This window comes from Manis pentadactyla, chromosome 5 (genome assembly GCF_030020395.1).
Source record: "Manis pentadactyla isolate mManPen7 chromosome 5, mManPen7.hap1, whole genome shotgun sequence".
NCBI classification, from domain to species: domain Eukaryota; kingdom Metazoa; phylum Chordata; class Mammalia; order Pholidota; family Manidae; genus Manis; species Manis pentadactyla.
This window is the reverse complement of record NC_080023.1, coordinates 50,689,310-50,704,893: the sequence shown is the minus strand read 5'-3', so window position 1 is coordinate 50,704,893 and position 15,584 is coordinate 50,689,310. Positions and strand designations below refer to the sequence as shown.

At 33.5% G+C, this 15,584-nt stretch overlaps 1 protein-coding gene across 22 annotated transcripts in view; it reads right to left on the bottom strand.

The window, feature by feature from the left end:
- Positions 1-6,057: 6,057 nt before the first annotated feature.
- ADGRL3 (adhesion G protein-coupled receptor L3) overlaps positions 6,058-15,584 on the bottom strand; it is an 807,141-nt gene continuing 797,614 nt past the window's right edge. For 8 of the 22 annotated variants that reach the window (XM_057502262.1, XM_036895191.2, XM_057502263.1 and 5 more), the window contains one exon: positions 6,058-7,747. In XM_057502262.1, the coding sequence (XP_057358245.1) occupies positions 6,948-7,747 (800 nt within the window). In that variant the 3' untranslated portion in view covers positions 6,058-6,947. Of the gene's footprint in view, positions 7,748-9,604; positions 9,657-14,195; positions 14,325-15,584 lie in introns of all 22 variants that reach the window. The other 14 variants (XM_036895181.2, XM_057502258.1, XM_057502255.1 and 11 more) reach the window with 4 other exon arrangements.

The following is a 15,584-nucleotide window of genomic DNA, read 5'->3' as shown; positions in this document are numbered from 1 at the left end:
GAATGTTAAGAGACCAAAGCCTTCAATAGCTATATTCTTGTTCTTAAAATGTGATTTTTTTAAATCAACAAGAAATAGCTTAATTAGTTGTTACTTTAAAAAATAAACTATCATTTAAAAAAAAAGATATATCTTGAATTAGATTTAATGTTTGGCCACTGGGAAAAGAGTGGAAAAAATTCTCCAAATTATCCTTCTACTTTCCAGTGCATTCACAGAAGCCAAACGAAGGGAAACCAAGCAGATACTTTCTACCATTTTTGATTTTAAAGTTCAGTGACAGACTTTACAAAGAAGACTTATTTATAAATGAACACATTTTGATTGTCCACAGCTTTTTCAAGACATCCACTGTTATAACTTAGGATGGTAAAGGAAATCTTTATTCTCAAATGAGGCATGAAAACCAGCTTTAAATATTTTTTCCTCATCTTTCTTGATGCACAATGTCATTCAAAACATAAGACATTGTGACAACTTGAAATTCAAAGCATTAAAAAGTGTTTTAGAGGACTAGTCAGTGGTCAGCATAAGATGACACTGCTCTAGTCTCTGTATCTTGAATGCCATTAAAGAGTTGAAGAAGTCATGAATTTTGCCAATCATTTTTTTGAAGTCAAACGACACATTTCATTTTGAAGCCAGGATCATTTTGTCAGTTTCACCTTCAAAAGAATAAGAGGAACTTATAATTTTTAAAAAGCTACTTTAGGTATGGATCTTAAACATATTTCCTAGCCAATGTAGTGTTGCACCATTGCGACAAAATTCACTCTTTTAAAATTTAAAATCCTCTGATATTGGACCTACTGTAAATCTTTAATAATTTTCACCTTACATCACAGAGTGGAAAATTCTCATTTTAAAATTATTCATTCTGAATGAAAATGTTGATCTAAATTAGATTGTTAAAAATTGGCTTTACTTTTCTCTCCTTTCAAGCTCTTTTCATTAGCATTCTAGAAAGAAAGAAGCCTTGGGAATACTTTTAGGCACACTTGGATTATGGAGTACTTTGATAATGCATCATGTGTACAACTGTCTGCAGATTTTATGAATTGACCATAATAAGAGAAGAGAGGGGGACTTGAGAGTAATATTTTCAACAGTGTAATTATTTGCTCAGTGTTAATGTAATATTAATATATATAATGAATTATCCTGTAATATGAATATTGCCTGGTTATGAATTATTTTGCACAATGTACATAATTCCAATTTAATATTAATTTAATGTTTATTAGAAAGATTCATAATAAAGCTCTAATGGTACAAAGCTACTAATAGCATTAACTGTTGGCATAGAATAGAGTAAGCAGATTAGTGTGAAAGTGAATTGAGGCAAAAATATTTATATTTAAGAAACATTTATAAAATATTCATGTTTCATTGAGACAAGGTGTAGCTGGACAAGAGATATCTAAACAGTGTTAAAGGGGTTTAGTGTTTCCTATGGAATCATCAGGATAAAATTATAATATGGTAAATTCCAATATTTTTACTAACATATCAACAGCACTTGGTACACTGTTTAAGATTTTTATCATTCTAAATAATTTTTTTTTCCCTTGGAACATTTTTTTCTATGTAACTCTAATTCATGTCTTGCTACCTCACCATGAATTTGCCAACTTGGTTCTGCTCTTCTGTTCACATTGTGATGGAAAAGACCTGTCCCATTCGAGGTTTTTTTCCTTATATAGTCTTCCTTACCATATAAATCAAAGTTCTCTTTTCACATTCCTTTTTAAAAATCATAGTTTGCATTTACATTTGGAATACTCTAATGGGATACACATTAAATGGGAATATTTGAGTAACATACTAAGAGAGAGAAAGAAACATCAAAACATAGATGAAATCAAGACATTTTAATAATAATTTAAAGGTCCTAAATGTTAAAGAAGTGCTTTTAATTTTTTGTTAAAGGGGTTAGAGCAATAGCTTTATTGTGAGTAGGCAAAACCATAAAAACTACCTGTTTTATTGCAAAAATTACAAAATGTACAATGTTGTAAACAAGCTCTTTCCTCTGCAAGCTGTAAATAAAAAGAATCAGAATATGTATGTATATGTAAAGGTGAAAGTTAAAGATTGATTTCCCATTTAAAACAAAGAGGAAATAATCATGTGAATTAGTAAATAGGAAAGTTTCCTTTTATGGCCTAAGCAGGAAAGAAGCAGCTATGAACACTTTTTAATTTCTACTAGTTTAGAAATGAAAATTTAGATATTTAGCAATATTTTTCAGATGCTCTAAGAAGGACATATTTGTTGATTACAAACTTTTATTTAAGGTTGGGATCCATCAACTCTATTTTACATGTTCAAAGAAGCATCTCATGTAGCACTGATTTGCACAAAAATGCTTCCATAAGCCATTTTGCAATGTTGCTGTTTCACTCTTGTGCTCCTATGTTTCCACCTAATTCAGTGAGGTGCAGAAATTTGACATAAGATATATTTAACGTATTAGAAATGCATAGTAATTACCTATGTGGTGAGTTAAAATTATGAATTACTACACATGAACTAATTAAATTTTAATAACTTGGTACTACAATATACTGGGAAGATTTTATATATTATTTATTTCAAATATTTCTGTTAGAGAAGAAAGGACATTGTTAGTATTTTCAGAATTGCTCAAAAGCAAGTTAGAGTTTATTTTTTTTCTCTCTAAATTTGAATTGACATGAATAGTAATTCTCTAGTTTTGTTTTGTTTCCTCCAAAAATCTCCCAAGGAGTAGCACTTTGATATAGCACTGATAGACAGTTGTAAAAAAGATTCTTTCATTAGTAGATGATTGTTGATTAGTTTATGGTTGATCTTTAGAAAATCCAGAAACTACTTTTTTCTCATTCTTTTGGCCTCTACAATAATGTAGAAAGTAAGTCTTTAAAATTTTTACTGTCATTTTTTAAAGTAAGCAAACCAGTCATTGGATTTCAACACGTGAGGCGAGAAAGCTGAAAGTATTGCCTAAAGTTAAGTCTATGGGTTCTGTATAAATATTACTAATTCACTTATATGCTTATCTCCAGTATCATGAAAACATATACCACACCAGCTAAGTTAATATTAAAAGATGAAAAAAACACTAAGACTTAAAGATCTTTCTTCACTATGTTAACATTTTTGATTAATGGGGGCTTTAAAAATACAGATAATAAACTACACTTTAATTTAGAGTAACTGTGAATTCATTTTACAGTAAGTTAAGGGTATTTCCATTACCTTCATTTGATTAATATATTTTCCTGATTATTTTTACTTCAAGGTAATTTTTCTCATGCCAGTTGTTTTTTGTCATGATTTCTAGCATAGCAATTTGTTATTCAACTAGAGAGTTTTTAATTTTAATACAGTGGAAACAAAAAGGGATGCTCAAAAAACTTAAGTGTAATTCCAACCTAACTCTTCTCCACAAGATTTAGATTTTTCTATAATTATTCTTAATTAGAAATGGGCTGTGCAAAAATCCAACAATTTCTGAATCAACTAAACATGAGGTTTGTTAGTGTCCTGATCAAGCATCATGTGAACAGACCTCAACTAGAAAAAAAAAAATTCAAGTGTAAAATGTTATAAAAATATCAGTTACTAGGAAATAATAACTAGTTTGTTTCATTGTCATAATGCCTGATGGAAATTTACTTAATGGAAAATCAGATAAACACATCAGAAATATGCAGATTTATAGTTCATGGATGTCACAGGGTATTAAAAATAGAGAGTCAAGCAAAAGTGGTAAAAAACAATGTTTTAAAAATTATTAATTTATCAACAGCTGCACGTGAAAATGCATGTTAAAGAAAAAGATTCAAGTTTAGGAATTCAATCCTTGCTAGTGTGAAGAGGACTAAATGAATACATGTTAAACATACACAAATTGCTATTGAAATGTATACATAATTATCTCCTTTACTGTTTTGTTTTAATTATAATCACATAAAACTTGGTGTAACAATCTCTTCCTGGGAAAGTCTTTGGGATCTTAAGTCTCTTTGAAAGCACACCAGTTACGATGTATGTGAGTTCAAAATTCTCACCCTTTCATCTTGATGCAAGAGCTTGGTATTAAGTGACAGTACTGAATGGCCTTTTGCACCAGTTTATGTGTTCAAGTGATTTTCTTCAAATGGCCTATGTAGAGCAGGGGAGGCTACCTGCTTCATATTTCCATGTAATGAAACACAAAAGATAATGGGCAAGGAGGTAGCATTATCAGAAACTCAGAACGGGCAGCATCAACAAGCTGAATTGAGGTAGTTTCCCCTTTGTTCTGTGAAACTAGCTTCTTATTGATGGAGTTGCTTTCATATAGATGACTGTTGGATGGGCAAAACAAGTGCTCATAATCCATGGACCACATTCACGTTTCTGAAGTTACCTTAAACATGTCTAAAAAGGATTCCTTCATTACTAAATATATTCTATGGAACAGACAGGCTAACCACCAGCAGCTGCTAATATTGCCACAGTGTGGCGTGATGAAACCCAGCTGCCATTAAAGCTCATGGTTCTCATGCAACTTCAAGAAAATCTGGAGGCTTAAAAAATACTCATGTCTACTAACTAAAAAGGAATGATGCATAAGATATTTTGAGGTGATATTAAGGTTATGATGTACTCTGGCCCAACGCAGAATTTTTCTTTTGTCATGTATTTTAAAACTATATATAGATAGTGACTACTCTCTAAACTCTTTCTCATCTTAAGATGTTAATTTTTAGGTGGGTGGTTGGGTTTCTGGAAAAAAAACCCACCAAGATATCACATACTACAAAAAGAGAAATTGTAATTTGACAAATTCAGTCTAGCTTTGCCTTCCGAGGGGCTCCATGCTTGGACATTACTGGTAATGGTTCTTCAGTAATTGGAGATCTGGAAAGTTTCTTTAAAGGGAGTTTTTTCCATATAAACAAAAAGAAAAAATTAGCACAAAAATATCTTATTATATTTTGCAAAATGGACATTCTCTTTGCCATTATTCTTACAGCTTTAACTCAACTGAGTGAATTTAAATTTCTAACATCAAAATGGAACTTACAAAGAAGGAAAGATGTGATCTATCCCCTGCCCCAATTCAGTACTTAAATATCTGATTGAAGCTGGCCTTTATGCATAGTGACTAGTTGGTTTATAAATAAGGACATAATAACCTGTATATTAACCTACTCGAAAGTAAGTTATGTCTCTTATTTCATCCAAAATAAACATGCCCAACCCATTTTTCTGGTTTGTCTGCAAAACCTGTATAATTTTGTGCTTAGGTTATCCGTCTAGGCAGATTGATTTCTTTTGCATGGCTCATTTGGGCCATAAAGGATTAGCAAGTTTGTATATTGAAAACAGAAGGAAAGGCAAGAGTAATGAAAAGAATAATTAATCATATAGTACATACATCAATACACTATCTTCTAAATCTCAATCAGTTGTTTATTGGTTGGCAAACAAGTTTCACTTTTACAACAAATATTAGTAATGAGGTCATCCAACTTTGAGACCATACAAAATGGATCATAAATTTAAAAAAAATTATATGTGCTGCTAATTTACCTCTTGAATTCCTACATTACTTTAAATCCTGTCAAATAAATAAATTTTCCTGTAATGAACAGAAGAGTTTTTGTTATTTTAATCACTTCAAAATAACTTGACCTTTTGATTCTTACTACGAGGGTGTGAATTTCCTTTAAAAATTGGTAGTGCAGGTGCCCACTTGGGGATCAGACCCAGCATTCAGCACTTTAAAACCTATGGGATACCGTTTTTTTCACATGCAGAAGCCCACACTAGTTCTACTGACACCTCTTGATTTCTAGAATCATAGCTACTGTCTCAGTGATGAATTGCTTGCCAAATATGCTTTGCTTTAAAACATGTGCACTGTAAACAGAAAAATTCGTCCTGCTCTAATTTGCAAAAATGCTCTTGGAAATATTCTGACTGAATAAAGATATATAGTGAGGGAAGGAAGTCTAATTTTATTTATTTTATTTTTTTTGTAAAAAATAATTTGTATTACTAGAAAATGATTCTTATAAAGTGATAGTTCCATTTATTTATTTACTTATTTTTTGCCAGGTGAAATTTTAAAGAAGGCAAAAAAAAAAAAAGAGAAAGAAAGGAAAATAGAGAAAGAAGGATGGAAGGAAACTTTACTCTCTTACTGGTAGACAAACTTGCAAGACCAGCACGAAAGAAAAAGAAAATTTCTCTTTTTTTCCACTACATTAACAGGACTCAAATTCTGGAGGAACAGAAAGCCGACTATATGTGCAATGCTAGTATCTGTACATTACATAGAAATCGTCTGATTTTTTTTTTCTGCCATTAGTTTTATCATCAATTAATACAGCAAATCATAAAATATGCATTTAGCATATAATTCTAGAATTCCCTTCCATTTCATTAATTTTGTTGTTTTATTTTGTGTTCCACAGCTATTCCCACTGTGGTGAATTCAGGTCGAGTGACTAAAAACCAGTATGTGATACAGTTTTGCTTTGTTTTTATGTTTGTGCAGCACTCCAATCTAGATGCAGCATTGTTACTCATTTCAAACAACTGTTCTGGCCTTTTAAAAATCAGGTCCTTGTAATTATAGTAACAGAGCATCAGAGATGTTAGAACAAACACAACATAATTCAAACAAGGCCACAATGACCGCCATTTTCTTCTTATCTCGTTCATTAACATAATGAAGTCTCCATCTGACGGGGAAGGATGGGAAGGATGGGGCACAGGGGAACGTCAGCAGGTATCTTTCTCCCCTGGACTGACCTAAAAATCCCAGTTAAAAAAAAAAAAAGTCTGAGAGTTCGCGTTTGCCTTTCAAGGACAGCGTAAAGGTTTGGGAGCACACACGAGTACCGCTGCTCACACCGGCGGTGCAGTCCCGTGGCGCTCGCACTGCCGGCCCGGGGCCCCGTCACCACCTAGAGGCTGGTGATCAGATGCGCGGGTCCCTGTGGGCCTCCGTCCGGGGGGCTCCCGTCCCTGTGCGGGGGGACTATGATCCCATCGCTGCTGCCACGCCCCAGCTGGTAGTACGTGTGCAGCTGATGGACGTGGCTTCTGGAGCCTAGGTTGGGCATGCTTTTGTAGTAGACGTCGTCGGCGTCGCCGCCCTTGGCCGGGGCGGGGTCGGTCTGGGTGCTGGTGGTGGCGCTCTCCGCGGCGGGCACGCCGGCCAGGGCCGGCATGCTGGTGTACAGGGAGTCCCTGCGCGGCGACTGCAGCTCTTCCGTGTGCTCGTTGGTGAGCAGAGGGAAAAAGCTCTCGCTGTGGTCCTGGGGGATCCGCCTTCTGGAGTAATGGTGAGGCTGGTGGTTCTCCGCAGAGTACACTCTCGGTGGCAGCAAAGGAGCATCGGATTCCTCGTGGATGAGTTCCAGGCCCAGGCTTTCCTCATGGTTAAAGGAGGTGGCGTCGTCCAGGACAATGGCGTCCTCCTCACTCCCGCTGCCGAGGTTATTCACCAGCTTGTTCATCAGATTTCTGTTCTGCTCGCTGGAGCGCTCGTGGTTGTTCAGGTAGGACGGGATATAGTTGGAAGTGAGTTCCTTCAGAATCTTTTTCTCTAGGGCGGTCTCATTCTGGGTGTAGCCGCGGTCTATGATTTGCACACAGTTGCTCAGGTACTGGCCGCTGGCAATGCTGTAACTGTTGCCATGGTTACCATTCAGTGGTAGAGTATCCATGACACTTGTATCCCTGGCATTGTTCAGAAGCCCCTCTGGAAAAGATTACAAAACACTATGACGTTTCTATCCAACCAGCCACAGGACGCACACACACAAATACAAAAGCAGAAATATCTGACTATGAAGTATGTATAAATTGCTAGCATTTTTAATTAAGCATAAAATTACATCTATATGAACACATCGACATATATATTTGGGCAATTGATAGAAATCTTACAAATGGAAAAGAAGTATTCAAAGGAAATCATTAAAAGAATTTTTAAAAAACAGTATAAATTTATAATTTCCACACAAACATTGCCTGACAATATTTGAAGCATATTTGGTTATGGCTTAGAAAAAAATAACACAAAATTTTGGTGTAATCATTCATAGCTTTCAATTTATACACATCAAAGTCAATGCAACAATCCATTACCTTTTATTTTATATGTTGCCTTAACATTGAAATAGTTATAATTTAAATTAACATAATTCATGTGTGGTGCTTTGAATATACCAGTCAAATGTAAAATAATCAAGCAGTTTCTAATAATTTGATATATAATTTGATGAGATTAAAAATAATCCCAACATACAAAACCACAAAAGGATTATGTTAAATTTTTCAGAACTATGTAGTCATGAAGTAATGTTTAGTCAAATAGCACATCAAAAAAATTTGCATAGGAACTCATATTTGTATTTGCTATTTTTTTTTTCTGCTACAAGCACTTGGTTACTATTATAAATTAATCCATCAGTGATTGTTTAGGGTCATTAGCTAATACTACAAAAGAATGTGTAAAGACACAGGGATCTGAGTCCTAAAACCATAGTGTTAGTATTAAAGGTTCCATTTCATAATGAGTGGTAACTCTGTGCATATTAAACTTTGGGTTTAAAAGAGATTAAACATTTTATTCTGGGAAGAAACAGCTGTAGTGAAATAAATTTGACCACATGCTTCTTCAAGTTTTTGCATTGTCTTGAATAAACAGAAATCCAAGGATCTATAATAATTCCATAAATCACTTCAAATGCAACCACAAAAGTAAATAAAACATAAACATTTAACCAATACTGGTAAATAGGAAAGGGTACTTCTTTATAGAAGAATTAATTAAATAACTCTATTCAACTTGTTAATACACTTCTAACTTGTGAAAATACAGCATTCATTCTATATCTGTGATGCAGTTTTATTTATCAAAAGTGAATGAGCTCATTGCTGGTTTAAATAACGTAGCCCAAATATATCAATTTTTACACAGACTTCTCATGTGTACTCTATATTCAAGTGACAGTTTCCAAAAACAGCAATGCATAAAATGCATTAAAAAGGCGGCCATCACAGACATAGGGTGAAGCAATTTATTTTCATGTTATAAGGTATCTTATAGACAAATCCACAATGTTAAGAAAAAAAAGTAAATGCTTTTTAAAGGGCCGTATGTGATGGGTGATTGCTGCTGCAGAGGCTGCATGGTTATGCTTGATGGTTATGGTTGAGTGGCTGATGCATTGAAACACGATTATTATTTCTGTTGTCAATGCATTAGGTGCTAGGTACAAACAGCTGCAGTAAAATAAATTTCATATGTTGCATGTGACATATTTGTATGATGGCATGTACTAATAAAAATTAAAAGTTCATGAATGACTTAGCAAAAATAAATGCTTAATTTAAAAACAATTTAACTCACACAAACATTACATGAGACTTAACAACTATGTTGATTATGTGACAGTAAAAGAATCAGACAACAAAAGCGTCTAATCTCTATTAACATATATTTATATAAGTCAATTCATAGGCTCTTTATTCTTTAAATTGTGAGATGAACTGTTTTTAATAACTACATCATCTATATGTGATGCAATAAAAGTGAACTAAAAAAAATTACATTTGATATGCAATGTTTAGCTTTACTCCCATACTTGTCTCTCTGTAGGGCTCTAAACGACAGCATGAAGAAAAGGAAAGAAAAAACAACAAGTAAGCTTACAGCGACAGTAGAAGAAACATGAGTAAAAAGCAAATTGATGATATGCAGAAAAAAGAGTCAAAGGAAATAATTTCCACTGCCCCAAAAATTCATGAGTCTGTGTTACATGGTTTATCATAATTAAAAATATTGAAATGTTATTTAGAAAACAAGAAACCCCCCTTAACACATGCTAATAAAGAGTCTTTAATAAGTGTTTCTACCATTGTAAATTTCAAACAAGTATACATTTATTTTTAAAGTTAAGATTCTCACACCAACCAAGGAGAGTAAAAATTTGAGGGCAAGCCATGACTATTTCCACAAATATATTTCAATATTATGTATCTATCTCTATGTATGTATGTCAGTACATACCTGCTTCTAAAGAATGTTATTTAACTTCAATTTTTTTTCAGTAAAATTATTTTAAAAATCTTGTATACACAGAGAAAACCATGGTTGAAGGTTTCTATAATTGTGGCTTTTTTCCCTTATGTATCTTCTCTTTCCATGTACAAAGGTTATTTTTCCCCCACCTATACAAGTGCTTCTTATCATTTGTGAATAATCATTTCTGGAGCTCATATTCAAAAATTGTATAACTATGGAGAAAGAAAAAGATTAAATCCAACCATTATTCTGTATCAAGAAGATGTGAGGGGAAATGAAAATACCATCAATGTCAGGTTTTCTTTGGGAATATGGCACAATCATATGCAATCAAACATTTTTAGAGTTGATCTTTTAAAAAATAATCCTAGCAAAATTATTTGTAAAAAAAGTCATATTTTAATCAGGTCAGAAGAACTGTTCTTGCTGATTTTGCTTATAAGAAGGTTAAATCATCACAAAATAAAAACCGGAGAATTCACTGGGATATATGATCTCAAGAGATTCCAACTTGTAATTTAACTACTGCTTTAAAGATACAGTTTTTGTACATTAAATGTTGATTTGTTTCCCACTGAAAAACCAACAATATTTCAAAACGCAGACCAACAATATTTCAAAACGCAGAGGAAATTTCTTTTAAAGCTTCAAAATAGCTTTACCAAAAGAATTTGAAACAAAGAGCCAAACCAGTATAGTGATGCATGGAAATTGTTTGTAGGCATTAAGGCTCTTCCTTAAATGACAGAACTGTAGAACTGGAAAGCACATTAGAGATAACTGAAGGTCAATTCCTTCTTTTCGGAGATGGTAAAACTGTAGCCAAGAGAGTCTGAGCCTTATCTACCTAACTACCCTGCTAATAATGGCAGAACTGGCACCAGAAAGGGAATCTCCTAGATTTCTTCTGTGCATTCCTAACCACCTCCTTCTCTTCAAATCTGCCTTAGGCTGTGAAAGTCATAACATAATATTTATGTACATACTTTATAATAATATTACTTTGAATGCTTAACAACTAAAATGTATTCTTCACTATATCCCATCCTAAAGACATATGTCTTTCTTTAAAGTTTTAGAATCGAATTAAATTTTTTTTAATGCAAATTACTTTATAAAATCATGACTTCCCCTCTATATTATGTTTTGTCAGCATGTTTATCTACAATGAAATTTATCTTACAAAAATTGAATTCTCCAATATTGACAAGATGATAATGGTCTTTAAATACCGTGCATGTCATTTTAAATATTCCACAGACAGAATCTGAGTCTGATATAAAGTATATTATTTATCTTTAGTACTGACTCTATATGCTTCAGTAACACTATAAACTTATCTTTCCATATTTTAAGTAAAGGAATTACAAACATATACTTTCAATCTGAGTGCTTCTTTGGATGGCACTGCTGCAGCTGAATAAGAGGACAAAACCAAGTGGTAGTTCCACATGAGCCGCTCCAGTACATACCGAGCCACCTACATCTCATGTAAGATTTCACCTTGCCAGTAAGAATATAAGTGCATTCATCTGAAAGCATAAGATTAGTAGCAATATGACAATCACCAAGATTTGTTTTTGGTCAGTGGTAAAAAGAATTACTGTAAGCACTACCACACTTTCTTAACATCTTAAAAAAAATATTGAAAACATAAAATAGTTGAACAATTCCACTTCTGATTCTGAAAACATTAATAAGGTTATTTACTTTTGTTTTTAAGAATAGTCAGTAGAATTTATCTACTTTTCTGGTGTAAATGACAAATCCATTCAGAAGAATCCTTTGTGTATTTACTGATAATCTTAATAGCAATATCCAGTAATAGATTCCACAGGAATAAGAGCTTGCATCGATATGGTATTATTTTAACTTTTGCATCTTGAGATGTTCACTTTGGTAGTGTTTAAAACTGTTCTGTCCTTAGAAAATTCCTTTACTTTAGGACACCAGTAAAAATAAAATAAGAGATACCATATTAGGAAAAAACATACAGATGAACAATTGTTTGTTTTCCATTATATATATAAAACACTAGAAATTATATGAATAATCACAAATACTAACCCAAATGATCTAAATTTATTACATGTATTAAGAAGTTCCCAATAATTCTTCGCATAAGGTGAAAAATGTAGAATAGATTTAATTTGCAGATATGGTGTAAATCTTCATTTAACATCATTCAAAACTGACTATGTTTTGATGTTTATAATGACCTGATTATCTGTCATAGCCTATTGAAAATAAAGAAAAAAAACCCACACAAGCCTTTAGAAAGATCTGCCACATTGCTCTGCCAAACCGTATTTGGTGCATTGTGTAATGTACACTTCACTGAGTGCCACAGTGAAATAGGGACATTGAGAAATGAGAGACAATTAAGAGGTGGGTAACCATGAAGAAGGACCCAGAAACGCTCCCACACTGATGGCACTTAGCTGATGTTACCAGGGAGCTGGGGTCTAAAAGAACAGATTTGCTGCTTTTAAGGATGAGAGCAGAAGGATGCTTTGCTCTTTGTTGCTCTAGAGGGTAAACCTAAGCACATGGCTAGAGGCAAATTTCAGCTCGGTGAAAGGAAAATATATATATAACAAATGGAACATTTCAGCAATGGAATATTGAAATCCTGAGGGGAAGAGGGCTCCGTTAGAGGAAATTCTTGATTCTTGAGCACAGGCTGCCAAAATGTCAGCAACGTGGTAAAGAGGATTCAATGAGCTTTATCACTTCTTTTGATTTTAAAAGTCTGTGATTCTTAGATGTGTAGGCCTTTAGAAACTTGATAGCATTTAAAGTTCACTTAATTATTTCATCCTGTTGACAAACAGCTTGACTATATGCCTGAAGTCACTTCTGAATTACTGATTTTGGTCTTTTTGAAAAAATTAAAACTCATCCTTTATATCTGGCAAGGTGTCACCTGGGAAACTCAGATGTTTTTAGATACTAATGGCCATGGTGCAAAAAACATGTTTTTCAGGAATGGGATTCACGTGGACTTGTATGCATTCACGATACTGATCTTTTACCTGTAACTAGGAAGGAAAACACACACACACAACACCCCCCCCCCCCCCCACACGCACACAGATTCCCAAAGAGAACAGAAATGTTATTCAGAATTGCCCAGGAAAGTTAAAACTGGTAATCTATCACATCCAACTTGGAGTAACTCTGTTATAGTGAATTTTCTTTAAAATATAATTTTAAATATGTGGATAACTGAACTAGGATTTTTCTTTTATGAAACTTTTGCTTGAATAATTTTTCCCTATGGTCTCTTTACATATGCATTTGAGTATTTTAAGTTTCTTGTGCCCCTAATAAAGTTTTAGTTTTAGAAAAGAAAAAGCCATGTTCAAACACATTGTAGGTGATTTTAAAGAGATGTATACTTATTTGTTTGCGATGTAATGACATCTGTATGTCATTTAAAGCTGGAGGATATACAGAAGAACCATATTCAAAAGCCTGTTGTGACATGCGGCCACAGTAGAAGAAGCAGTTTGTAATTTTCCTGAGCCAGCTCACACAGGCAGTGGCAAGCTAGGGTAGAATCTGACTTGCTATTATTGTTCAGACACTGCTCTTTCCTCCATGGCTTGGTTCAGGGCAGTTTTCCATGGAGGTGAAGTGCTTTCATCAGTATTGACGCCTTGTGCCTAAAGTGTGCTTCACGGCATTAAAAGAGTAAGATTATTTTCTTGATCTTATAACATTAAGACTACTGAATCAAGTCTTCCTTTATCTTACTTACCTTAGGCAAATATCTCTTTTCTTAAAATAAATACAGAGGAATTTAATACAGAAATCAATCAACAACAGGAAATCTAACATACCACAATACATTTATAACATTACAGAGATACAAACACATATTGATGAATCAAGCATTTGCTTATCAGAAGGAAGGGATCCATTTTGTACTAAGGAAAACCTAAGGAAAATGGAAAATAAAAGCACCAAGAAGGGTGGAAGGTGAAAAGAGTCTGTGTGTCTGCTTCCAAAAGAAAGAAAAGGCAGGAGGAAGGAAAGAAAAACAAAATGTGGCCATAAAAGCTACATAAAATGGGACTCTCACTTGAAAAAATCAAGATAAACTCCAGCACACCTTGTGCGTTGTACATGCTGACAGAAGGGTTGTTACAGACCGCCGGTTCCCCAAGCAATGTATTATAGGGATTGTTAGTACCATGCGGACGAAGCAGAGCATTGCTTATAAGATGATTAGCCATGGCTCCTGGAGCAGCCCCATAGAAAGACAGAGAAAAAAAAGGTCAATCAGGCAAATGTGTTTGAAAAAAAGAAAGGAAACATTTAGAATGACAACAGTTGATATAGTCCTGATTACAGGCAGGCAGCTAATTAGACTAAAAAATATATGCCATTAAAGAACACATGTTTCCAATAATGCACATATCCGAGAATCAATGGGAAAGGAAGATGATTTACAATGTTGATTAAGCCACATTTAGGGTGTTCTCTTTCCCAAAGTGTAAGCAAGAATATATTCATGCTTGCTTTAAAAAAAAAAGCAATATACAGTCTTCCATACAAACAAAACACAAAACAAAAGCTGAAACAAAAAGTTTAAAACACAGAAAAAGCTAAAATTAAACAAAACACTCTCTCATTCACAGAAACCATTGTATTGTTTTCAATGAAAGTAAAAAAAAGGGTAAGACAACAATTATGGTAAAACACTAATTTGGAGAGCAGTTGTTGACACAGCAGAAGAATTTGACATTTCTTAAAATTCTATGAAGAGGATTTCTTTACATTGAAATAAAATATAATCACTCATTAGTACATCATAGTAAGCATACTAATTAAGTGAAATTACAAATCTGAGAAAATAATCATATGGATATTAGTTTAAAATACTTTAAATAAAATATTAACTTTGTGGTATCCAGCAATATAGAAATCCATTTTCCATTTTCCAACTGGTTGTTTGGACTTTGGCATAATAAAATAATAAAGCTAAATTCTTTCACCTCTTTATGATAGATGTTCTTGGTTTCTAACATACCATTAGTATAAGTTGTAACCTCCCACCCTCTAAAACCATCTAACAAAAAAAAGAAAAACATCTGAAGAACAGTTTTATTAAATATAATTAGGCCATGTATGAAACAATAGGCAGAATATGTATTTATATTACATGATAAAGAAAGGAACATGACTAAGGGAAGGACAATACCAGTTGTATGGAGATAGGTTGAACACACAGTATGTTTAGAGAATGAAAGTATAATATATAGACCAGGAGGAATAATTTACAAACAAGTTTACAAATATTTGCAATCTAACAAAGGACTAGTATCTGAATATAGTAAGAACTCAAAAGTCAATGGTAAAAAAAAAAAAGATCTTTCAAACAAAAAACAATGCAATTAGAAAATGGGCCAAAGGCATAAGCAGACATTTTATGGAAGAGGATATATAGGTGGCAAACAAGCACATGAAAAGAATGACTAATAGCCATTAAGGAAATACA